The 26,368-nt window shown below is 40.9% G+C and overlaps 1 protein-coding gene across 3 annotated transcripts in view; it reads left to right on the top strand.

Moving 5' to 3' along the window:
- LOC126175024 (Werner syndrome ATP-dependent helicase-like) overlaps nt 1–26,368 on the top strand; it is a 204,002-nt gene that overhangs the window by 49,741 nt on the left and 127,893 nt on the right. For 2 of the 3 annotated variants that reach the window (XM_049921523.1, XM_049921525.1), the window contains one exon: nt 12,393–12,536. In XM_049921523.1, the coding sequence (XP_049777480.1) occupies nt 12,393–12,536 (144 nt within the window). Of the gene's footprint in view, nt 1–12,392; nt 12,537–26,368 lie in introns of those variants that run through there. The other variant, XM_049921524.1, reaches the window with a different exon arrangement.

Genomic DNA, 26,368 nt, shown 5'->3' with positions numbered 1-26,368 from the left:
CAGCAGTTCCTTCTCAGATATTCCACATCCAGCACATGTTTTGTTAAAATTCAGCATGAAAAGGCTATACATATATTTACAGTTTGACCACTTACTTCCCTTTCCAGGACGAAATTTGCACCAACCGCAAAATCTGAATTATCCATTTCCAGATAGAACAGTAAGGACAGGTCATGTAAATACAAGATCTTACTGCTACACATACTCTCTATAATTTCATTGAAATATCTTTTGCATTTGCATGTCCAAATCCTTATTCTTTTTTAACAGTGTACTTAAATGAGGTGAACTTAGACACTGATTGTTAATATATTTATGATAGAAATTGCACATGCTAAGGAGCAATTTCAGCTGTTTCTTACATTTAGGCATGACACATTCTGAAATTGCACACATTCTGAAATTGCTTTTAATATGTTCTCATGTGGCACCAACCCCTTGCCTGTCTGTATGTGAACTAGGAAACTAGTCTCGGTCTTGATGAAATCTGACTTTTCTAACTTAATAGTCATGGCTCCCTTGCATGTAGCTGTAAATACCTGCCTTAATAACATGATGTGCTCCTGCAGTGTTTTCATAATCAGCATGATATGGTCAACTTGTACGATTAACCTTTTCATCATTTCTGTGGCGAGGATGTTGTGCAATGCTTGCACAAATACAGCTACCAGTATCCGTAATCCAAAGGGCACAGCTTTAAATTGATAGGCACACATGTCGCATACAAAAAGAGTGTATTCTGTGCTACTCTGCACTGGCGAGACTTACAAAACCATGATGTCAAATCCTTGCTCGATATTATTTCAATAACTTTAAAATTCTGGAACAATTTATTCATATTTCCTGAACAGTCTGCCTCCTGTACCATTATCTTATTTAGTTTGCTGGCATTCAGAACTGTCTTCACAGACCTATTCTTCTTCTCGACTGTTACTAATGGTAGTTGTATTTCTTCTGTGAAGCTCGGTTGCACACCATTCCATCATCTGTTGCAATTTTTCTTTCACAGCCTCCTTGTCATTTAAAGCTATGACAAATTGTTTTACCCTGAAAAGTTCATGTGAGAGAATTCAAAAAACCCTTATTGACTGGGTCTTTCAGACACACATCACTGTTTTTATCCCATAAATTATACAGTTCTTGTTTCAAACAATGGAAAATCCAGGATGGAATGTAACCATATTATGAAACTGAAAGTTGTCACTTGCTGAGTCGCAGATAGGCACAACCCCCCCCCCCCCACACACACACACACACACACACATACTGTGTTTCCTTATCCTAATATTCTTCAATGTTTCTGCTGTTCAGAGATACTATTAACACTACTAATTTAATTTTGTAATTTGTTTGCTTATGTTCTCAGCACCATTTGTCATCTTTGTTGCAGACAGATTTGACATTACATTACATTTACCTCACAGTCAAACTCAATTTCTTTTTCCATGCAATTAAGTCACATTTTGTTGGTCATGAAGCCCACACCAAGCATAAAATTTATTGTTAAACCTGATATCACTAGGAAATTGCCCTCAAATTATTCCCCATCTATAACAAATTCAAGCAAAGCATCTCTTTGGTCTGGCTTACGGAGCTGATCTGTAGCATTCTTAATGTTTACACTTGTCACAGGACACACTACTAGTTTCGTAGCATATAATTCCTTAACCTGGTCACAGAACTTTTCTTCAGCCCGCAAATATTGCTTCCACTGTCAACTAAAACGTCAACACACACATTATTCTGATTTACATTTAGTTTCTCTAATCCTTTACTCATTGATTCAGTTTCAACCAGCAAATCATCCTGCACACCTGTCTCACATTCACTCTGCATAATATTAACATTCACATAACACACAGGCTCTACATCTTTGTCATCCTCAAAAACTTACTTAAAGGCAACATTATGTACTTTAGGGTTATTAATTTTTAATAGATCACTCGTAAACAAACTTCTCCACTTCCTCCTGCTCTTTAGCATTTATGAAATTTTGTTTTATGCAAAAAATTTGACACTATATTGACATTCACCCTTTCCCATACGATTATTACACAAATTGCTATCGAGTACAATGTGGTTTGGCCTTCTGACTCTGTCCCAGGACAGTTTTTGCCAAGGTTTTTGGTGAAAATTTGGTTTACCCAGAGTGTGCCGTCGGACAACTTTCGACCTACATCAACACCTTATTGCTGTTTTCTTTGATCTGCTAAAGGCTTACATCATCGCATGGTGACATCACATCTTCACTATCTGACATGTGTGGTGTCTCCAGGGTCCACTTCAGATTTTTGTCCAGTACTTCTTGTCACGCTGTACTTCCCAGCTCCAAGTTGATGCTTCCCAAAGTCCCACAAGGCTCTGTATTGAATGTTCCTCTCTTTCTAGTGGCCGTAAATGGTCTAGCACAGCTGTGGGGTCTTCAATATAACATTCTAGTGTGCCAACGATTTTTGCTTTCACTATTGCTTCTCTAGTGTGAGTGTTCCTGAATGCCGACTGCAGGGTGCCATTTGAAAGGTGCAGTCATGAGTCATCACCCATTGCTTTCAGTTTTCAGCTGCCAAGAGTCACACTGTGCACTTCTGCTGATATTGTACTGTTAATTGACAACCAGAACTTTACCTCAACAACCAGTTGCTCAATGTGGTGGAGACTTGACTCTTTCTGGGACTGGTCTTCGATGCGCGATTGGCGTGGCTTCCCCATCTTCTTCAACTTAAGCAAAAGTGCTACCTCAGTAATACCAGCTGAGATGCAGACTGCACTGCCCATCTGTAGCTCTACAAAGCCCTGTCTTGATTGTGGGAGTCTGGAATATGGTTCGGTATTACGGTCTCTGGATGCAACACACCATTGTGGGGTCAGACTTTCAACAGGAGCCTTTCAAACTAGCCTTGTGAACAACCAACTTGTGGAGACTGGGGCCCCTCCACTCCAGACCAAGTGCCAACAACAGGTACTCAATTATGCCACACATGTTTACAGCTCCCCTAAGCATCCAAACTACAATGTCCTTTTTCCTAGTAGAGAGATTAACCTCACATAACAGAGACCCAGAACTGGGCTCACAATGCCTTTGCTTGAAACCTCAACTTCCCCCACTGTCAGGAAGCAATCTTATACACCCCATGGTGTGTACTCAGACCACAGATCTCTCTCGATTTATCCTTTGGATTGAAAGATTCAGTTGACCCCATAGTTTTTCACTGCCTGTTCCTCCCTGCCAGGGAAACCCAAGGAGCAGCAAGAGAAATCCAAAAAGAAAACCCCTAAGACCAAGGAAATTGTGGTGACATGCACACCACCGCTACCTACAAGCTCTGCGGCTGAGGATGGGGTGGAGATTTTGGCTAAACTGCCTCATTGAAAGTTCCATGCCTTTCCAGTCTCATGATGTCATCCTCCAGTGGAATTGCGGTGGTTTTTTCCAACACCTGGCTGAGCTACGGCAACTGTTAAACTTTACACCTGCTATCTGCATTGCCCTCCATGAAAACTGGTTCCCAGCAATGTTTCAGCACATTCTCTGCTCGATGGACCAGCAGTCTTCTGTGGATGCAGACTCAATTTCAGCATCGACATCAATGATTCCTTCACCCATGGCAATGGCTGGTTAACCGTCGCTATTGTACGAGGTGGATCAGGAGTTCCAAATGTATCTGGCCTGGAGAGCTTTGTGGACCGAGATGTCATCGCCTACCGAACCTATCATGTTACTGAAAATGCTAATAAAGACTTTGGCAAATCTACCTATATGTCACCCTCTCCCTTTACCTTGTATACTTGTAATAGACGTAAGCTATCATGTAATGAAACTGTATTTATTTGGATCAAAGGCAAAGGTACCTGTGAATATGTAAAGTTTGTTGGTGATTGTACTTTGTATTTTCATAAATAAATGGATCTGTAGCGTAGCTGAAAACCGGACAAGGGTACATCTAGAATCTGTCGGCATAGAGCGAGAACAGCATGTTACGTCAGCTCTCTGAGCGCTTGACCTTTGACCCCGGCCGATAAGGCCGGCTGACGCAATCGTGGCAGCGCGCCAGCAGTTACGAGGCTGACAATTTACAGGAACTGTAGCAACTATAATAGAGTGTCAGGTGGAGTTTGTGTTTATGTCCTAAACTCAGTCTGTAGTGAACATGTGCACCTTCAAACCCCTCTTGAAGCTGTGGCTGTCAGAATAAGGACAGCGCAAGAAATAACTGTCTGCAATGTATACCTTCCTCCAGATGGTGCAGTACCCCTGAATGTATTAGCTGCACTGATTGATCAACTCCCTAAACCTTTCCTACTTCTGGGAGATTTTAATGCCTATAACCCCTTGTGGGGTGGTACCATGCTTACTGGCCGAGGCAGAGATGTCGAAACTTTACTGTCGCAATTCAACCTCTGCCTCTACTGGGGCCACCACACTTTTCATTGTGGCTCATGGTAGTTACTCAGCCATTGATTTATCAATTTGCAGCCCAGGACTTCTCCCATCTATCCATTGGAGAGCACATAACGACCTGTGTGGTAGTGACCATTTCCCTATCTTCCTGTCACTGCCCCGGCGTCAGGCACATGGACGCCTGCCCAGATGGGCTTTGAACAAGGTGGACTGGGGAACTTTCACTTCTGCTGTCACCGCTGAATCTCCCCCACACGGTAACATCAATGTGGTGGTTGAGCAGGTGACTAGCACAATTGTTTCTGCGGCAGATAACGTGATCCCTCGTTCTTTAGGGCGCCCGAGAATAAGGCAGTCCCTTGGTGGTCGAAGGAAGTCACTGAAGCAATTAAGGAGTGTCGGCGAGCTCGTCGGAGAATTACCCCCAAGCTTTTCGCACACTCAGACGGCGGCTGCAAGGGAACATCCTCTCATTCACTGCACGTTGCAGTGAATCCTATAACGCCCCATTTACAGAGTGGGGGCTCCTTAGTGCCCTTGCAAATTGCCCCAACACAGGTAATGGGCCTGATCGCTTCCACAGCCAGATGATCTGACTACAAGCGACATCTTCTCATCTTCAACTGGCTCTGGTGCGATGGTGTCTTTCCATCGCAATGGCAGGAGAGCACCATCATTCCAGTGCTCAAACCCGTTAAAAACCCGCTTGGTGTGGACAGCTATCGGCCCATCAGCCTCACTAATGTTCTTTGTAAGCTGCTGGAATGTACGGTATGTCGGCGGTTGGGTTGGGTCCTGGAGTCACGTGGCTTGCTGGCTCCATGTCAGGGCAGCTTCCGCCAGAGTCACTCTACCACTGATAATCTTGTGTCCATCAAGTCTGCGATCCGAACAGCCTTTTCCAGATGGCAACATCTGATTGCCGTCTTTTTTGACATACGTAAAGCATACGACAAGACTTGGCGACATCATATCCTTGCCACATTTTATGAGTGGGGCCTTTGGGGACCACTCCCGATTTTTATCCAAAACTTCCTGTCGCTCTGTACTTTCCGTGTCCAAGTTGTTGACTCCCATAACACCATCCATATCCAGGAGATTGGAGTCCCGCAGGTCTCTGTATTGAGTGTCTCTCTATTTTTAGTGGCCATTAATGGTAAAGCGGCAGCTGTTGGGCCCTCCGTCTCGCCTTCTCTCTATGCAGATGACTTCTCCATTTTGTACTGCTGTTCCAGTACTGTTGTTGCTGAGCGGCACCTCCAGGGAGCCATGCACAAGGTGCAGTCATGGGCTCTAGCCCACAGCTTCCAGTTTTCAGCTGGAAAGTCGTGTGTCGTGCACTTCTGTCAGCATCGTACCGTTCATCCAGAACCCTCACTTTACCTCCACTGTAGTGGAGACATAACAGTTCGTAGGAATGGTTTTCGGCGTTTGATTGACTTGGCTCCTTCATCATCGTCAGCTTAAGCAGAAGTGCTGGCAGCACCTCAAGCCCCCCATTGCCTGAGCAACACCAACTGGGGTGCAGATCATTGTATGCTGCTGCAGCTCTACAGAGCCCTTGTCCAATCCCGAATTGACTATGGGAGTGTGGTTTATGGTTCGGCAGCCACTGGGGGTTCGATTAGTGACAGGAGCTTTAAAGACGAGTCCAGTGACCAGCGTACTGGTGGAGGCTGGAGTCCCTCCACTGCAGATGAGACGTGCACAACTGCTCGACAGCTACGCAGCACACATTCATAGTTCCCCTGAGCATCTGAATTACCGTCTCCTTTTCCCACCCACGGCAGTCCATCTCCCGCATCAGTGGCCCAGATTGGGGCTAACGATTGCGGTTCACGTGTGAACCCTTGTCTCCGAACTGGAATCCTTCCCTTTACCACCTCTACTTGCTGGTCCGTTCCCGTACGCCTCCATGGTGTACGCCTCAGCCACAACTTCATCTGGACCTTTTGCATGGCCCTAAGGACTCCATTAATCCCGCCACTCTCTGCTGTCACTTCCTCTCGATTCTTGACATGTTCCGGGGCTCTGAAGCGGTTTACATTGACGGCTCAATGGCTGATGGTCACGTAGGCTTCACATATGTTCATGGAGGACATATTGAGCAGCACTCTTTGCCAGTTGGCTGCAGTGTTTTCACTGTAGAGCTGGCAGCCATATCTCGTACTCTTTGAGTACATCCGCTTATGCCCTGGCAAGTCATTTCTCCTGTGTACTGACTCATTGAGCAACCTGCAAGCTATCGACCAATGCTACCCTCGCCACCCTCTGGTAGTGTCCATTCAGGAGTCCATCTATGCCCTGGAACAGTCCTGCCGTTCCATGGTGTTTGTGTGGACCCCGGGACACGTTGGAATCCCTAGCAACGAACTTGCCAACGGGCTGGCCAAACAGATGACACGGAAGCCGCTTTTGGAGATAGGCATCTCCAAAGCTGACCTGCATTCTGTCTTACACCACAGGGTTTTCCAGCTTTGAGAGATGGAATGGCATAACAGCATGCACAACAAACTGTGTGTCATTAAGGAGGCCTCTCACAGAGAATCAGTTGTCCTCTGCCAGCTCCCATGTGGCTAACGCACTATTACCTACTCCCTCACGAGGATCCATCTCAGTGTTGCTGTGGCTCTCAAATGACAGTCATCCACCTCTTGCTGGACTTCCCACTTTTAGCCGCTCTGCAGCAGTCTTTTAACTTTCCCAGCACCCTGCCTTCCGTGTTGGGCGACAATGCCTCCACAGCCGCTTTAGTTTTATGTTTTATCTTTGAGAGTGGGTTTTATAATTCTATGTAGGTTTTAGCACGTGTCCTTTGTCCCTCTGTGTCCTCTGTGCTTTTGGCTGGCTTTCCCTTTTTATTCTCATGGTTGGCCAGCCACTGTAATCTGCTTCCATGTTTTACTCTATTCTGTTTCTAGCATCTCTCTGTTGTTCTCTTGGCCTCTTTTGTTCCTTTTAGTGTTTGTTGTCTTCCCTTCGTTCTTGTGGCTTTTCCTTTCTGTCCGTTTTGTGTTATATGTTTTGTCCGTCTTAGTCTCACACTTGTGGCATTGTTTTATTAGGAACAAGGGACAGATGACCTCATAGTTTGGTCCCTTCTCCCACCTTTAAACGAAGCAACCAACCAACACAGAGATCGCCCTGCTGATGCCAGCACAATTAATTTCCCACATATGCCAAGGAGTAGATGCCCGTCTACCTGTGACATGGATAACCCCGGCAATGGCCATCCTGCCAGCTGGCCTTTGCTGAGGCTGGGTGGTGCTCATGGGGAGAGGCTCTGGTTGGAGTGTGTGGCATCAGGGCGGATGACCCTCAATGTGGTCAAACACCAGCAGTCTCTAAGCATTCAACGTCTCAGTTCAATGCAAGGAGGTATGACCCCCAACTCATTCCCCTCCCTGGCAACACCATGGGAGGAACGCCCGGCTAAATATAGAAGCAAACCTTATTCACCCCAGTACCTAGTATGTACAAGAGCTGACGGGGAATCTTTCCTGTCAATGAAGTGTCAGTTTTTTGTGGACCATTTAGGGGACAAGTTTTGGGAGGTGGAGGGATTGTCCAAAATGCGATCTGGGTCAGTCCTAATAAAAACAGCATCCTCTGCCCAGTCACACCTGTGACAAGCTGGGGGATGTTTCTTTTTCCATCACACCCTTTAGAGATTAAATATGGTCCAGGGTATAATATTCCACAGGGTTGTTCTTTTATGGTACAATGACAAGTTATGTGCCAACTTAGAGTGATGAGGTGTTCATTTCGTCCAGTGTGTCAATAGGGATCCAAAGGATAATCAGGTTGCCACCAGTGCCTTTATCTTGGCCTTTGAGGATGACACAATACCCGAGAAGGTGGAGGTGATGGTATACTGATGCAATGTAAAGCCATACATCCCTCCCCTGATGGGGTGCTTTAAGTGTTGGAAGTTCAGGCATGTGTCTTCCCACTGCAATTCCAGCATCACATGTCCATCACATCCCAAGTGCCCCACCTCTCATCTGTGTCAACTATGGAGAGCATCATTCCCCTTGCTCACTGGACTGCAGTGTTCTCCAGAAAGAAAGGAAAATCATGGACTATAAAACCCTGGATAATATAGTATCAGGTGGAGTATGTGTCTATGTCCTGAACTCAATATGTAGCAAACCTGTGCCCCATCAAACTCATCTTGAAGGTGTGGCTGTCAGGATAAAGTGGACGCAGGAAATAACCATCTGCAATGTATATCTTCCTCCAGATGGTGAAGTACCCCTGAAGATATTGGCTGCAGTGATTAATCGACCCCCCAGACCTTTCCTACTTTTGGAAGATTTTAACATTTTTAACAATTTGCAGCCCAGGACTTCTCCCATCTATCCATTGGAGTGCACATGACGACTTGTGTGGTAGTGACCATTTCCCCATCTTTCTGTCACTTCCCCAGCGTCATTCCCCAGGATGTGTACCCAGATATACTTTAAACAAGGCAGATGTTTCGAGACAATCCGACGCCGCGGCTATATAAAGCCCACCCTGCTGTCGCAGTCATTCAGTGTGGATAGTTTTGTTCAGTGCATGCTGCAGACGTGTTTAGTGTTCCGACTTTAGTGTCTGATGGACTATTTTATATGACTATATTTTATTCATTTACTTTAGTCTCTTAGTGTATTGTGAATTAAGTTTGCAATGGATAAATTTGTTACCAAAAAGGCGCACTTGGATGTTGATGATACCACAGGTCAACATCCAACAATTATTGTGTTGTCAATTACTTTGTCATCTTCGGGCAAGAACTGTTCACAGCTGAAACCTGGATAATCCGGTAAGGGAAGATCATTTCAGAAGTCTTTGTCGATCAAATATATATGGCTAGAATATGAAGCATCTATCAAAAAATCTGCAAAGAGGCAGATGCTAAAAATCTATTACAATTTAAAAAAAAAAATGCATTTACTTCCGTAGGGTTTTCTAACTGGAAAAGGCTTTGGTAAAATTCCATCTTCGTGAAAATACGTTTACGCATAAAGAAGGTGTTCGGAAACTAAATTCTATCACCAACTGAAGTGTGGTCTCCCATTTGAATGAACAGTTAGATAGTGATATGAAGAAAGGCCATTTAGCTCTTGAGACAAATTTTACTACGGTGCAATTTCTATGCTGACAAGGACTAGCAATTAGAAGGCACGAAAATGTAAACTCAGATTTTTTTCACTTGTTGCAACTCCGAAGGAATGACATACCTGAGTTTAAAGATTGGTTAGGGCGTTCAGGGTATAAGTGGACGTCCCATGATATTCAAAACAAGATCATTGATCTACTAGGAAAGTCTGTGTTGAGAAAGGTATTGGCTTCAATCAAGAAGACTGAACATTTTTCTATTATGGTTGACGAAACAAGTGATTCTTCGATTCACGAACAAGTGTCATTTTGTATTCGTATTGTCGATGACACCTTAATCGTCAACGAAGATTTTATTGGCTTATACAAGACCCCCAACACTGAATCAAAAACTCGGTTTAGTATTTTAAAAGACGTTTTTGCTCGTCTTGATTTGTCAATGGATTACTTAAGTGGACAGTGCTGTGACGGTACCTCGAATATGAGAGGTAAGTTCAAAGTACAAAAAAAGTTAGTTTTGGATATACAACCAAAAGCACATTATGTGCACTGTGCTGCTCACCATTTAGACTTGGCAGTTAGTCTCCGCTGTCTTACGTCTATGAGGGATATTAAGGCTTTAGCCAAGGACTTGATAAACACCGTAAGGGAATCTAACAAAAGGCCAAAGACCAATCTGGTCCACGACCCCTTTGCCTGACTCGATGGACTATGCCAGCTTCTAGTATCTTGAGAATACTGAAAAACTTGGAAGAACTTCTAGAGTTTTTTGAAACATTTTCTGCAGAGGACAAAACGGAGGCAGGTTACAAATGTGGAGGCTACCTTGTGTCAATGTTACAATTCAAGACTTATTTCTTTTTACACAATGAACCCATTAGAGGATGTCAATAAAAATTCAATGCCCTCATCTAAGTGCTGCTGATCTGGAAAAAATATATGAGGGCTTGATTTGTATATTGAATAGAAGGCGTGATAGTTTTGAACACTTTTGGGATTTGTGTTTAAAAGAAAAACCTTCACAAGTTGATGGTCCTTCACTTCCTGGGAATCGAAGTATACTAAAGTAGTTGAAAACAACGAAGCCAGCTTTCCACACACTTTCAAAACCCCCAAAGGAATACTACAAAGCTATTTACATTGAAGTTTGTTAAATGGAGCAATCTTGCATTACTGAGTGGTTTGCTTCAACTGGACTCTCACAGGTCATTGCAGTTGAGCAAGAGTGCTTGCTTTTAGTAAACAGAGGTGAAACAAATTTGGAAAAATCAACTGAGTATTTCAAAAATGACCTAGACATTGAGAGACACACTTACACTTGAATATGTTAGCCGATATCGCTAATAAAAACCAACTGGTGTTAAAAAAATCTGCTTGATGGTTAAGCTTCTCCAAGTAGTTCCAATGATGACAGCAACAGCAGAACAGTCATTTAGCACCCTTAGATGTCTGAAGTCGTATCTCCGATCAACAATGGGACAGAAGCGATTGAACAACTTGGCTGTTCTTCATGCCCACCGAGATGTTTTGGATAATTGGATACCCGACCACTCATCAACAACTTCATATTCAGTAATCCAGTCAGACAGTCGACATTTTCACCTTTCTAAAAACACTCTAGCACTAATAATGGCATTTAGAGCAATATTAAAAATCTTTATAAAACAGAGAATTATATACATACGTAATGTTAAATCTTCAGTTTCAAAATATTAATACTAGTTTAGTACTGTATTAATATAATACTATAATACTGTATTAGTTATTTTCAAATACTTAAATATTTTTAAGGTGTAAGACCCAACTAAAACTGCTATTTACATACTTTTTCACTGAAAGTATTAGACATACTGTATTAACTGTATTAAAGTATTAACTTTGAGATATTGTTTTTATTTAATGAACCCTGATCCTTATTCAAAGTAATCTTAAATTAGCTACTTCACTTATTATTATTTCCTGTGTGACAGGAATATTTTCTATTTTATTCTTTTAATGATAGTTCAGGATTTATTTGAATACAATTTCAGTCTTTATATTCACTGCTCTGTAATAATCTATAAGCATGATTATTACTGTAAATTAAATTAGCTTTTTACGAAAATACCATGCATGTTTATGTTTTGTTTCTTTTTACAAAGCCAAAAAATGTGTCAGGCTTGTTGAGTTTCCCAGAGTGTCGAGTTATCAAGAGTCCAGTTTTTGGGGTTCTAATATTGATCACATGACTCTAAAATGCTTAAAAAAACTTTCAAACTCACTATTTTTCATCTAAAATTTAGAAAATTTCCCGGGACAAGACCCCCCCCCCCCAGCAATTTTTTATAAGTTGGTGCCCCTGGTGATTTTTTTTTTTTTTTTAAATAGGATTTCCAAATTCTTTCTTTATGTTGAAAAGGATTTTGATGTATATTTTCTACCAGAGTACACACTCCAAATACAAGACAAGGAGACAGAGTATACATGACTATTATTTTCGTGCCCTGCCTTGTGACTGTGTAAGTCACTGTTCAACTGAAACTGATTTTTGTTATAAGCAAGAAAATCCATTAAGGAGTAAATGTATTGGGGAGTGAGTGTAATAATGTCAAGATCCTTAAAAAGGCTTCTCGGTGTGTACAGTTATCTACTTTCCACTATATTCTTACTTCACACATCAGTTGAATAAACATTTTATTTGCTTTAAGTGCGCTACCCCAGGATACAATTTGATAAGACAACAGGGAGTGAATCAATTAATGATTCTTTCGTCTGTTCACATTACATTACGTTTGTTTGATGTGTTGGCTACTAGCCTTTGTAACAACTGCTGACAATTTGTAAGTTTGTCTAATGGTAGAAATTGATGATAAATAAGATACTTTGTATATTAGTGTCATTGTGTTTCCAGAAAAAGAGAGATTGCTGTGCTGTGATGGCTACAGGATATGGTAAAAGTTTACTTTACCAGTATCCTCCAGTGTACAGCCAAGGACTTTCACTTGTTATTACACCGCTCATATCACTTATGGAAGATCAAACATGTGCATTGCAGGTAATTTAAATACAAAACTGTATAGAATTTTAAATCTATTTGTGATTTCTCTGTTGTGTTTTGTCACCTTGTCTGCTGAAGGACAACACATCAATTTTAATAAAATGCCTGTTTCGGTTTTTGTTAGTTATGTTTAACTATCGTACTTAGTAAATAGCATGTTGCTGAGGTAGTGAAGAACACCTACGGCTGTGTAATAACTCTTGTCAGTTTGACTATATATTACAAGAAACCAAAAGTATAGTTTTAGAACTGCAATAAAATGCTGGAACTCATGTATAGAATCAGTGCTAACATCTCCCAGTTAAGGGTAAAGAAGAATGGGCTAACTGGGCCATAATTTTACTACATGAATTTAATCCTTTTTTCTTTAAAGCAAGGTTTTCTAATGTTTTATTCAAGATAATCTTTAAGGTACTCTTTTGTTATAGAATGAAACTTTCTTGTTAAAATACTCTATTTGAAACACTCTTTAAATGTTTGTTGTAGGAAAGTTCTGTTAGAATGTATACTTGTGGATTAAAGGACACCATTGACTAAAAAGTGGAAACATTGAGTTGTCAATAGGCACATACAAAGAGAAAGAAAACTTGCTAGCTTTCATGGCTAAAGCGTCAGAGGCAGGCAGCCGGATTTCCAGATAGGAATGCAGGGTGGTATGTGTAGGGGCTGACTTATGATACACAGTTGTTAGAGCCAGTGGGAGCAGCATACACTGAAGATGATGTGGGGATGTGAATCGGCAGAAGATGATATAGGATGGAGGAAGGGAAACTGTTGGACGGAGGGTATGGGAACAGTGGGTTTATGGAGATAGATTTCAGGATGATTACGGCAGTGATGTATGTGTTGCAGGAATAAAAGTCCGTCCCGCATAGTTCGAAACCAGTGATGAAGTGAAGGATCCAGATGGCCTGGGTTGTGACGCAGCATTTGAAATTGAGCATGTTTATGTGACTGTGGTTGGTCCACTTCATTCTTGACAACAATTTGGCACTGGCCATTCATCCTGGTGGACAGCTGGTTGATAGTCATACCAGAATAAAAAGCTGTGCAGTGTTTGCAGCAGAGTTGCTATGATGTGGCTCCTTTCACAGGTGGCTCAGCTCTGATGGAGTAGGATGAATGTTTGTGTTAAAGAAAAATTGAAACAAAACAAAAGTTCTCCCTACATGGGTCTAGTTACCTCAAGGTTCTGGGGTAACTGGACCCAGCCAGTCTATACTCCATAGAAGCTGTATTATTCCGATTCAGGGCATCTGTACCTGTTGATGAACAGTAAAGTTACACAGAAAAATCCACTCAATTAAATAATTCCATTATTACCAGTGTCGAAAGTGATGTATTACTGGCAGGTGTTTGTAGTAGTAATACTTCGATGAATTGTAAAATGTGAATGTTATGAGGTGCGCAATGGACTAGTTTGTTGTCCGGATTCCTGCTAACATAGTAAGTCACTCACATTTGGTGATTTCTTCATAATCTTGTCTGCCCTGAAGCAATGTATAATGTTCTTCAGCTGAGAAAGCTATGTATATAAACCTAGCTGTACTACATATGTCAACAGGATGGAAATGATTTAATTTTTCCAAGACTGACTAAATTACCAAATGAATGAAAGGTGTCGAATTTAAATTCCATTATACTGTCACTTTTATGAACAGTTGTTTGCTACCGAGTTCAGAAATTAAATGGCCAATATTTAAAACAGTTTGTAATACAGTTTCCACACGCACAACACATTTTCTCTGTCTAGTAGCCTATTTAAGGTTTTCACCTAGAACTGATAGTGAAAAGAGACAGTATAAAGTTATCAGTTACAGTTGCACATTATATTATATGGAATATTTTGTCCTTCGATAGAAAGTTTCGCTTTGCACAAAAGAAATAATCTGAAATTTCCATATAAATCATCTACATTTTTCCTGAAAAATGTTCTGATACTTCACACAAAATTCTCAATTTCACCATTACACAAACCTAATAGAATTTTATAGAGCTCAGTGCAACACAGCCAGTCACCACAAGCTGCCACCAACTCCTCACAACTGTTCATGAAATATCTCTCCGACTGACTGAATCCCAAAGTAGCCAATCGGCTTTTGATTATAATCTGCACAATCCAGTACATTTTCACCTTAGACCAATCCTGTTCTGGAATCTTTCAATGAAATTACCAAAGAATTCAAACAAATTAGCCTCACCTTTAAATGGTACGACTGAAATGAGTTTTATAATCCCAAAGTATGAAGAACTGGCTGTTTTACAGTTAACATTTTCACCCATGTATGCGACTCACATCAGAATTGCACAGTCAGATTTCCATGCTCATGCTCACTTTGTCACTCACTATTTCAATAATTCATATTTCACATGTATGCCACATTTATTCCTTCATTCGCTCACACAACAAAACAAATGAAATACATATTATTTGACAGAAATCATCATATAAACAAATTGAAATTGCTATGTAAAACTGTGTTTTTCATAAATGTGATTTATTATGTTACTGAATGGTCAGATATTCATTTGACCTCCCTCACTGACTTCTACACAAAACATGTTAACCTTTCTTATCAATGTAAGCACTGTTCGGCCTTCTGCATTGACAGGACTACCACCAAATTATCAATTATGATGAATGAACAGGGGCAGAGGGTGTATACTTGCAACTCGCAATATCCTGTTGCAGAGCATGTTCTACAGCATGACTCCATGGCGCCATGAACTCAGCACCTGTTTCACCACATGCGCCATCTGGATTCTTCCCCCACACACCAGTTTCTCAGAACTCCGCAGGTGGGAACTAGCATTGCAACATGTCCTTGGTTCTTGCAACTCACCTGGCCTTAATATACGTTAATTTTTTTCTGTCTCAGCATTTATCCACTGTAACTACTCTTTGCTTTACTACATTTTAGTTTTCTACATCTTTCATTGTCTTTCCCATCTATTTTTCACCGCCAATGTGTTAGTAGTAATCTCTGTCTTGCATATTACCCCGTCTTCCGCCTTTAAGCTCTCAGGTTTTCAAATCTCATCCGATGCAGTCCCCAACAATCAATCTTTCTTTCCCATCCTGTACGGTCAGTCTCCTCTGACACCCGGTTCTGGGTGACTTTCCCAAAATATATCCCTTTTCCTAGACCTCTCCAGCCCTTTTCCTTCACCCATCTTCCTTCCCCTTCAACCTTTCTGCCTGAAGAAGAAGCCAATGTCTCTGAAAGCTTGCCAATTACAACAATCTTTTATGTGTGTGTTCTGCTGCTGCTTGGTGAGTAGATGTTTTATCTATCCATTTAAATAATTTTGTCAATAAATTACACATGGGTTGATCTGAATACAATGAGAATGGTAAATACTTTCAGGTTTCTTTTTTTTTTTTAAAAATGTGAATGGGTTTCCATGAATGAAAAAATAAGAAAAGCCCTTCCATGCGTGATTGTTGATTTTTGAATAATGATTGTAGTGTGTTCTGTTTGATGTGACTTCACAATATCCAGAATGTCCCGATGACAGCCCAAAAACCCATTTTTTCCATTGTTCATCTTTTGGAAATAAATAAAATGACACCACCACCGCCTCTGACTTCTCATGATGTGTACCCGTTCTCTCATGTGCCATTAACATAATGTTTTACTGTGCAGTGAGGGATGCTGCAGAAAACAGGCACATCACAATTAATCTTATTTTCATTTTTCACATGATCAAGGGCTTATTTCAGGTCTTCAGCTAAGTAACTAACTTTAGCACCTTTTTGTGTTTTTCTCCTGTATGTCTGCGCCACCCATACTAGAATTTAAATGCTTACTCAAGAATCAGAAACAAGCACTTGTCAAAACAGTCAATAGGAAATTAACACTTACTGGGTTGGTGTGAGAATCCATCAAATCTCCCATTACACCATGTTGTTGTGGAGAAAACAGTTGAAAACTTTACAGCCTAGCTATGCCTGACAGATGTTCATGAATGATACTCACGGTATTAAACAATGGAAACTCCAGGTGTGAATATCAGCAATGTAGGAAAAGACAGATTGGTACTTATCATAAAGAAGACACATTAGGTTGCAGACAGGCATAATCAAAATTTCTGCCTGCATCCTACATGATAGTAGCATTCTGGCCCGAGGTGCTGGAGCTGGCGGTCATGTGTGCATGAGGTGTGCTTGCTTGTGTGTATGAATGGTGTTTGTTTATCTTTTGCTAATGAAGACTGTGGCTGAAAGCTATGTGAATGCCTTTTAATTGTGCCTGTCTGCAACTTAATGGGTCGTCTTTACAGTAAGTTTCAGTGTATTATTTTTCAAAGTTAAAATACTTAATTCTCTTCTGGTGGTGATATAAAGAATTAAATAGCCACTTGTTTCTTGGGGGAAGACACTATGTCCCAGTTATCCCCGTGGGCCAGTTACTTGTGCTTCCTTATTACCTTCATTCTAGGTTGAGCAATCTGAAAAAGATTGTAGCTGCTTGGGAGGAGGGCCATAACAACTGATTTTTGTGTACAAAAATAGAAAGAGGGAGAACAGGGTATGTAGACCAAGGAGGGGCTACAGAAATGCTGGGAGGAAAGAGAGGGGAGACATATGGCCCATCAGAGCCAGTTTCAAAATGTGAATTAATAATGTTAACAATACAAAACGGTGTGCGTGAAAGAGATGAAGAGGAGGGGGATTGCTTCTTGGGGAAAGAAGAGGACTGCAGTGGAAAAATGTATGAGAGGAAAAGATGAGGGAGGAGAACAGCAAGAAGTTACTGGAGAGGAGGCTGGGAGTCAAGGATGGCAGCTCGTGGAGGTTCAGACGAAAGCAGGTGCAAGAATAATGGATATATATGAGGGGTGCTTGCTGCTGCAGGATTGGCTAGCTGTACACAAATTTAGCGTGAGCAATGCTGTGATGATGCTGCTGCTGCTGCTGCTGCTGCTGCTGCTGCTGATGCTACACTACTACTGATGCTAATACTAATAATCTACATCTACATTTATACTCCGCAAGCCACCCAACGGTGTGTGGCGGAGGGCACTTCACGTGCCACTGTCATTACCTCCCTTTCCTGTTCCAGTTGCGTATGGTTCGCGGGAAGAACGACTGTCTGAAAGCCTCCGTGCACGCTCTAATCTCTCTGATTTTACATTCGTGATCTCCTCGGGAGGTATAAGTAGGGGGAAGCAATATATTTGGTACCTCATCCAGAAACGCACCCTCTCGAAACCTGGTGAGCAAGCTACACCGCAATGCAGAGCGCCTCTCTTGGAGAGTCTGCCACTTGAATTTGTTAAACATCTCTGTAACGCTATCACGGTTACCAAATAACCCTGTGACGAAATGCGCCGCTCTTCTTTGGATCTTCTCTATCTCCTCCGTCAACCCGATCTGGTACGGATCCCACACTGATGAGCAATACTCAAGTATAGGTCGAACGAGGGTTTTGTAAGCCACCTCCTTTGTTGATGGACTACATTTTCTAAGGACTCTCCCAATGAATCTCAACCTGGTACCCGCCTTACCAACAATTAATTTTATATGATCATTCCACTTCAAATCGTTCCGCACACATACTCCCAGATATTTTACAGAAGTAACTGCTACCAGTGTTTGTTCCGCTATCATATAATCATACAATAAAGGATCCTTCTTTCTATGTATTCGCAGTACATTACATTTGTCTATGTGAAGGGTCAGTTGCCACTCCCTGCACCAAGTGCCTATCCGCTGCAGATCTTCCTGCATTTCGCTACAATTTTCTAATGCTGCAACTTCTCTGTATACTACAGCATCATCCGCGAAAAGCCGCATGGAACTTCCGACACTAGCTACTAGGTCATTTATGTATATTGTGAAAAGCAATGGTCCGATAACACTCCCCTGTGGCACGCCAGAGGTTACTTTAACGTCTGTAGACGTCTCTCCATTGATAACAACATGCCGTGTTCTGTTTGCTAAAAACTCTTCAATCCAGCCACACAGCTGGTCTGATATTCCGTAGGCTCTTACTTTGTTTATCAGGCGACAGTGCAGAACTGTACCGAATGCCTTCCGGAAGTCAAGAAAAATAGCATCTACCTGGGAGCCTGTGTCTAATATTTTCTGGGTCTCATGAACAAATAAAGCGAGTTGGGTCTCACATGATCGCTGTTTCCGGAATCAATGTTGATTCCTACATAGTAGATTCTGGGTTTCCAAAAACGACATGATACTCGAGCAAAAAACATGTTCTAAAATTCTACAACAGATCGACGTCAGAGATATAGGTCTATAGTTTTGCGCATCTGCTCGACGACCCTTCTTGAAGACTGGGACTACCTGTGCTCTTTTCCAATCATTTGGAACCTTCCGTTCCTCTAGAGTCTTGCGGTACACGGCTGTTAGAAGGGGGGCAAGTTCTTTCGCGTACTCTGTGTAGAATCGAATTGGTATCCTGTCAGGTCCAGTGGACTTTCCTCTGTTGAGTGATTCCAGTTGCTTTTCTATTCCTTGGACACTTATTTCGATGTCAGCCATTTTTTCGTTTGTGCGAGGATTTAGAGAAGGAACTGCAGTGTGGTCTTCCTCTGTGAAACAGCTTTGGAAAAAGGTGTTTAGTATTTCAGCTTTACGCGTGTCATCCTCTGTTTCAATGCCTTCATCACCCCGGAGTGTCTGGATATGCTGTTTCGAGCCACTTACTGATTTAACGTAAGACCAGAACTTCCTAGGATTTTCTGTCAAGTCGGTACATAGAATTTTACTTTCAAATTCACTGAACGCTTCACGCATAGCCCTCCTTACGCTAACTTTGACACCGTTTAGCTTCTGTTTGTCTGAGAGATTTTGGCTGCGTTTAAATTTGCAGCGGAGCTCTCTTTGCTTTCGCAGTAGTTTCCTAACTTTGTTGTTGTACCACGGTGGGTTTTTCCCGTCCCTCACAGTTTTACTCGGCACGTACCTGTCTAAAACGCATTTTACGATTGCCTTGAACTATTTCCATAAACACTCAACATTGTCAGTGTCGGAACAGAAATTTTCGTTTTGATCTGTTAGGTAGTCTGAAATCTGCCTTCTATTACTCTTGCTAAACAGATAAACCTTCCTCCCTTTTTTTATATTCCTATTAACTTCCTTATTCAGGGATGCTGCAATGGCCTTATGATAACTGATTCCCTGTTCTGCACACACAGAGTCGAAAAGGGTGTTCATAATGGGCGTAGAAATGAGTGATTCACATGCCATTAATATCCTGGGTAGCAGCATTTTTCATATCCTTATGTACTTTAATTTCAATTATGGGAACGAACGTACGGATAATAAGTTCACAGAATTTATTCTGACAATAATAATAGAACTTGGTAAAGGATACTTACACCTTATTGTCAAGTTGCTGGCACATTTTGAGGGTTGGTTGTAAATATCATGCCACATAGGTAACATGAAATCATGTTACAATGGCAGATGACCAGATTTTGATGTTGACTGATGTAAACTGCTATTTTAACACATCAAATAGGTCATGACAGAGATTCAAGGCAATTCCCTGTGTTTTTTCACTGATCTTAACTTCCTTTTTTAAGTGTGGCCTTGAAAAATCACAATGTTGTCCCACTATCTCAGTCATTGTATTGAGAACTCTCAAGGCTGTATATAAAATATAAAAATTAACACTTATCTTTCATCTGAAGACATAAAATAAATGACTAAGAACTAATTGCAGATTATCTTTGCTAATTGATAGGGTGGATAAAATAGTATTTTTTGGGTGTATAGGTACATTTTACAGTGTATAATAACCATGACTAAGGCATGAAAAGGGTCTCATTACGACTGGGTGCATAATAAGAGGTTATTCCAGGGAGTACCAGAAGGATTTTTGTTACTGTCGGTATCCTCTTCATTTTGAGATGGTACACTGTGATAAGGAAAACATTTTATTTTGTAATTTTGGGGGGGCATCATTCGCTTTGGGCTATACCACTTGACCTGAGAAATTTACACATTCACAAGTTCATCAGTGTCATTTCAAGGTGTAAGCCACCTACAACATTGCTGACACTTTGAGTGAGAAAATTGTGTCTTCAGAACAGGCATGTCACTTAAAATATCTGTATTTGTTCTGATGCTAACTCTCCTAGCAGCTTATTATAGTTTGATTAAAATAACTGTGATTGATGTATGAGTGTGTCGAGTGGTAAGAACCAGGGTGTCAAGTGGCAGTTCTTTCTCCATCACCACATGCTCGCTTTGTTGCCTGTTTAATAGGTACTGGCAGAGGCTGCGCAGTGGCAACACTGTCCCCTGCCACTACAATCTGTCAATCACAAAGTTATTTAATCAAACATTACATAATTTGCTGTGTGAACCATAGATACCAGACTGGATTCGCCACTACTTTTTAATTGAAGGACAGGTTGAAACTAGAGAAAAAGTCATAACAAGGTGATGGGTGTAATAATATGTTAGAATGTGTAAATTCTCAGTCTCAACATGCCTATAAATGTCTTGTTACTATCAGACTAACAGCTGCAATGCATTTGTTCTAACTGTATCTCTCTTAAATTTAGTAGCTCATTCTAAGACAATCCACATAATATCATTTTATCTGCGCTACTTGCTAAAACACAATGCAACCTGACATGTGGGGTAGCGAGAAAATCAAGAGAATGAAAGTAGGAGGTTTGAACACCAAGTAGGTGATGAATCGAGTTTTCTCTTAACTCTGTTAATACTCACAAATGGGTACGGGCAAGGCGTTTGTGTCATGAGTGCATAAATGTGCAGAGGCAACTAGAGCTTGAATTAATTTCTTCAGAATGTTACTGTGTCACCAAGCTACAGGAATTTGGAATTTTGTCTTGACAGAACACCAAGACAAATGCAGGCAGAACGTAGGCTTCAGTAGCAACATCTACATCTACATGCTTACTCTGCAATTCACACTTACATGCCTGGCAGAGGGTTCATCAAACCATTTTCATACTACTTCTCTACCATTCCACTCTCGAATGGTGCATGGGAAAAAGGAACGCCTAAGTCTTTCCGTTCAGGCTTTGATTTCTGTTTTATGATGATGATCATTTATCCCTACGTAGGGGGATGTCAACAAAATATTTTCACATTCGGAAGAGAAAGTTGGTGATTGAAATTTCGCAAATAGATCTCGCTGCAAAGCAAACCACCTTTGTTTCAGTGACTGCCACCCCAACTCGCGTATCATATCAGTGACTCTCGCACCACTGTTACACAGTAACACGAAATGAGCTGCCATTCTTTGCACTTTTTCGATGCCCTCCGTCAATCCTACCTGGTAAGGATCCTATACCACGCAGCAATATTCCAGCAGAGGATGGACAAGTGTAATGTAGACTGTCTCTTTAGTGGGTTTGTCACATCTTCTAAGTGTTCTGTCAACAAAGCACAGTCTTTGATTTGCCTTCCCCACAATATTATCTATGTGGTCTTTCCAATTTGAGTTGCTCGTAATTGTAATTCCTAGGTATTTATTCGAATTGACAGCCCTTAGATTTGTGCGATTTGCCATATACCCTAAATTTATCGGATTTCTTTTAGTACCCATTTGGATGACCTCGTACCTATCTTTGTTTAGTGCTAATTGCCACTTTTTGCACCGTACAGAAATTCTCTCTAGATCATTTTGTAATTGGAATTGATCGTCTGATGATTTTGCTAGATGGTAAATTACAGCATCATCTGCAAACAGATTCAGGGGGCTGCTCAGATTATCACCTAGATCGTTTACATAAATCGGGGACAGCAGAGGGCCTATGACACTACCTTGTGGAATGCCAGATATCGCTTCTGTTCTGCTTGATAATTTACTGTCTATCACTACGCACTGTGACCTCTCTGAGAGGAAATCATGAATCCAGTCACACGACTGAGACGATACTCCATATGCATGCAATTTGATTAATAGTTGCTTGTGAGGAACGGTATCAAAAGCCTTCTGGAAATCTAAGAATATGGAATCGATCTGAGATTCCTTGTCGACAGCACTCATTACTTCATGGGAATAAAGAGCTAGCTGTGTTGCATAAGAATGATATTTTCTGAATCTGTGTTGGTTATGTATCAATAACAATACGAGAGAAGGAAAGTTGCTACTCACCATATAGCGGAGATGCTGAGTCGCAACAGGCACAATAAAAAGATCCACACAATCATAGCTTTCGGCCATTAAGGCCTTTGTCAGCAATAGACACACATACACACACACACACACACACACACACACACACACACACACACACGCAAGCGCAACTTGCACACACGTCTGCAGTCTCAGAGAGCTAAAACTACACTGTGAGCTGCAGCACCAATGCATGATGGGAGTGGCGACTGGGTGGGGGTAAGGAGGAGGCTGGGGTGGGGAGGGGGAGGGATAGTATGGTGGGAGTGGCGGACAGTGAAGTGTTGTAGTTAGACAGAGGGTAGGAGAGAAGATGCGGAGGGGGTAAGTAGCAGAAATGAGAGAAATAAAAATAAAAATAAAAAGAAATTAAAAGACTGGGTGTGGCGGTGTAATGACAGCTGTTTAGTCACTAACGAAGGTTGAGGCCAGGAGGGTTATGGGAACGTAGGATGTATTGCAGGGAAAGTTCCCACCTGCGCAATTCAGAAAAGCTGGTGTTGGTGGGAAGGATCCATGTGGCACAGGATGTGAAGCAGTCATTGAGATGAGGGGTATCATGTTTGGCAGTGTGTTACATTCCATCCTGGATTTTCCATTGTTTGATTATGTATTAGTAAGTCATTTTCTTCAAGGTGATTCATAATGTTCGAGTACAGTATATGCTCCAAAATCCTACTGCAAATTGAGGTCAGTAATATGGGTCTGTAATTCAATGGGTTATTCCTATTTCCTTTCTTGAATATTGGTGTGACCTGTGCTACTTTCCAGTCTTTAGGAACAGACCTTTCATCAAGTGCACAGTTGTATATGATTGCTTAGAAAGGTGTCTGCATACTCTGAAAGGAACCTGATTGGTATACCATCTGGACTGGAAGACTTGCCTTTCTTAAGTGATTTGAGTTGTTTCACAACACATAAGATATCTACTTTTATGTCACTCATGCTAACAGCTGTTCTGGCTTAGAATTCTGGAATATTTACTTCATTTTCTTTCGTGAAGGAATTATGGAAAACTGTATTTAGTAACTCCGCTTTAGTGGCACCATCATCTGTACATTTCCATCCCAATAATGTCCATGAAAAATATTTTGTTTTAGTACAATTCATTGCCCAAAGAATACCATAATGAGTAATGATAGCTACAAAAACCATATCATTATTTGATTGTGGAAAAGGCTAGAGTGAGTTTCAGTAGATCATTCCATATTTTTAATATCTTAAAAATAGTAATTTAAAGAGTGTCAGTAAGTAAGGGGGAAAAATGGTGTTGTGTTTTTTTTTTCTTTTTTTTTCTTTCTTTTTTTTTTTTTTTTTTTTTTTTAATTTAGTATACTTTCCAGTTAAGGCTACATCCTTCGTCAAAAGAAAGAAAAGAAAAAAAAAAAAGAAAGAAAGAAAATATTTGTAGCTTACTGACAATTCGATTTCTGACTTGTGCAGAAAAGTAGGATCCATTCAAACTAGACAAAAATTATAATTTATATAATAATTATTGTGCCATTAAGCTGTAGAAAGATTGATTACTGGCCTTGGGATGTTTGTGTGTTATAAGTGTCATTGGCAGTGATGGAGCAGAGTGCCAGATGATAAATGAATTGAAAGTTTTGGTCTGTCTTTTTAGTGGATATGCAGTGCCAAGACATTATGGAGCATCCTATGTGCTTGGACTTGATCAATCTTGCAACATACGTAATTATGGGAGCCCAGGGAATAGTGTGAAAAGGGAGACAGTCAGGAGGCAGAGTGTTTGAGAAAAGTTTAGATATTTGAGGAGTAGGTGGAGCTCATGCCTTAGTTTGGACATGAAATCACAGCCGTAAGACAAGTTGATGGAGATGCCTGTCAACAAGTGCACCATCTCTGTCAGCTACCAAGCAGGCTGAAGCAATGGTTAGCACACTGGACTTGCATTTGGGAGGGTGATGTTTCAAATCCCTGTCCAGCCATCCAGTTTTAGGTTTTCTGTGATTTCCCTAAATCATTCCAGGCAAATACTGTGATGGGTCTCATCTCTAATGACCACGCTGTTGACGAGATGATAAACTGTAATCTTCTTTACAACCTTTTCCATCAGCTAATCATTGTGGTTCATAATGACAGTAGTGAAGTCTTTGTCTGTGGGGATGATGATCTGGTCAAGATATTTTTGAGGTGCTGGAGGAATGTTCTTTCTTTTGAAGTTGTTTTCTTGGTCTTAATGTAGAGAGGTGTAGGAGAGGGTGGTGCAGAAGGAGGTTTGTAATTTCTGGAAGGTAATCGAAGCAAGCTTACGTGGTAGTGGGGAACGATCACAGTTAGAAAGAGGTACAGACTTGGTGAAGCAGTTATTAGGTTGGTGTATAAGCTCATAGCATTTTTGTTTTGCATGTTGCTATGGCTTTATTTATCGACTGCCATTTTTTATTTGTAATTCACTGTTGCTATCTGAGTTTACATATTGTCATTTTGTCATTTGGATGTAGTGAGTGGTGCTGTGGACATTAGAAAATGGATTGCCAAGTGGAGAAATCTTAACATTTCTGGGATATTCTTCTGTGCTAGTTCAATAGAGGGATGACAGCAGCTGAGGCAGCCAGAAACATTTGTGCCATGCATGGGGATAATGCCATTGGACAGAGCATGTCAATAAAATGGTTTTCTCATATTAAGGAGGGGCGTTTTGAAGTTAGAGACTCTCCACATCCAGGAAGACCTTCAGGGTTTGATGAAGATCATTTAAACACATCAATCCACAATGATACATATCAGATTAGATTAGATTAGATTAAGTTTTCGTTCCATAGACCCAAAAAATGAGACGATTCTCGTGGCTGTGAAACATGTCAGAAAATATAACATAAAATATTTGAATATAATACTTACTACTCTGATCATTTGTCAGGAGATTGTCGAAATATATGAATACAATGTGGTAAAATGGAACAGCTAATATTTACAGAATTAACATTCTGTCAGAATGAAACACTGTTATACACTATTAATAATTTCATCATACAGAAAATTCCTAATCTTGACTGTTGTGCCCAAGCGTTGTCAGAACTGAAATCTAACAGATATTTTTACTTAAGCTGGTTTAACAGTCTCTGTTAAGATATTCATCTACGGAGTAGAAGGAGTTGCCTATCAAAAAGTCTTTCAAACTCTGTTTAAACAGTGTTTTATCTGAAACCAAGTTTTTAATGGCTGTTGGCAATTTATTGAAAAGTGTGTTTCTGAATATTGGACCCCTTTTTGGACCAAGGTAAGTGATTTTAGGTCTTTATGTAGATTGTTTTTGTTCCTAATATTGATACTACATATTGAGCTATTGGTTGGAAATGGAGATGTATTACTTGCAACAAATTTCATTAAGGAATAAATATACTGAGAAGCAGTGGTTAGAATACAAAGTTCCTTGAACAGGTTTCTACATGATGTTCTTGAATGCACACCACAAATGATTCTTATCACACGCTTTTCCATGCTGAAAATTTTTGCTCAGTTTGATGAGTTGCCCCAGAATATGATCCCATATGACATAATAGAATGAAAGTAAGCAAAGTATGCAAGATTTTTTAAATTTATATCTCCTACACCTGACATCATTATCACTGCAAATACAGACTTGTTTGGGCACTTCAGCAATTCTGTGGTATGCCCTTCCCAACTGAATTTACGTCGAGTTGTAATCCCAGAAATTTAACACTGTCAACCTCTTTGATC

The sequence above is a fragment of the Schistocerca cancellata genome, chromosome 3 (assembly GCF_023864275.1).
Source record: "Schistocerca cancellata isolate TAMUIC-IGC-003103 chromosome 3, iqSchCanc2.1, whole genome shotgun sequence".
Lineage (NCBI taxonomy): Eukaryota > Metazoa > Arthropoda > Insecta > Orthoptera > Acrididae > Schistocerca > Schistocerca cancellata.
The sequence above is the reverse complement of the archived record's forward strand: the minus strand, read 5'-3'. Positions and strand labels throughout refer to the sequence as shown.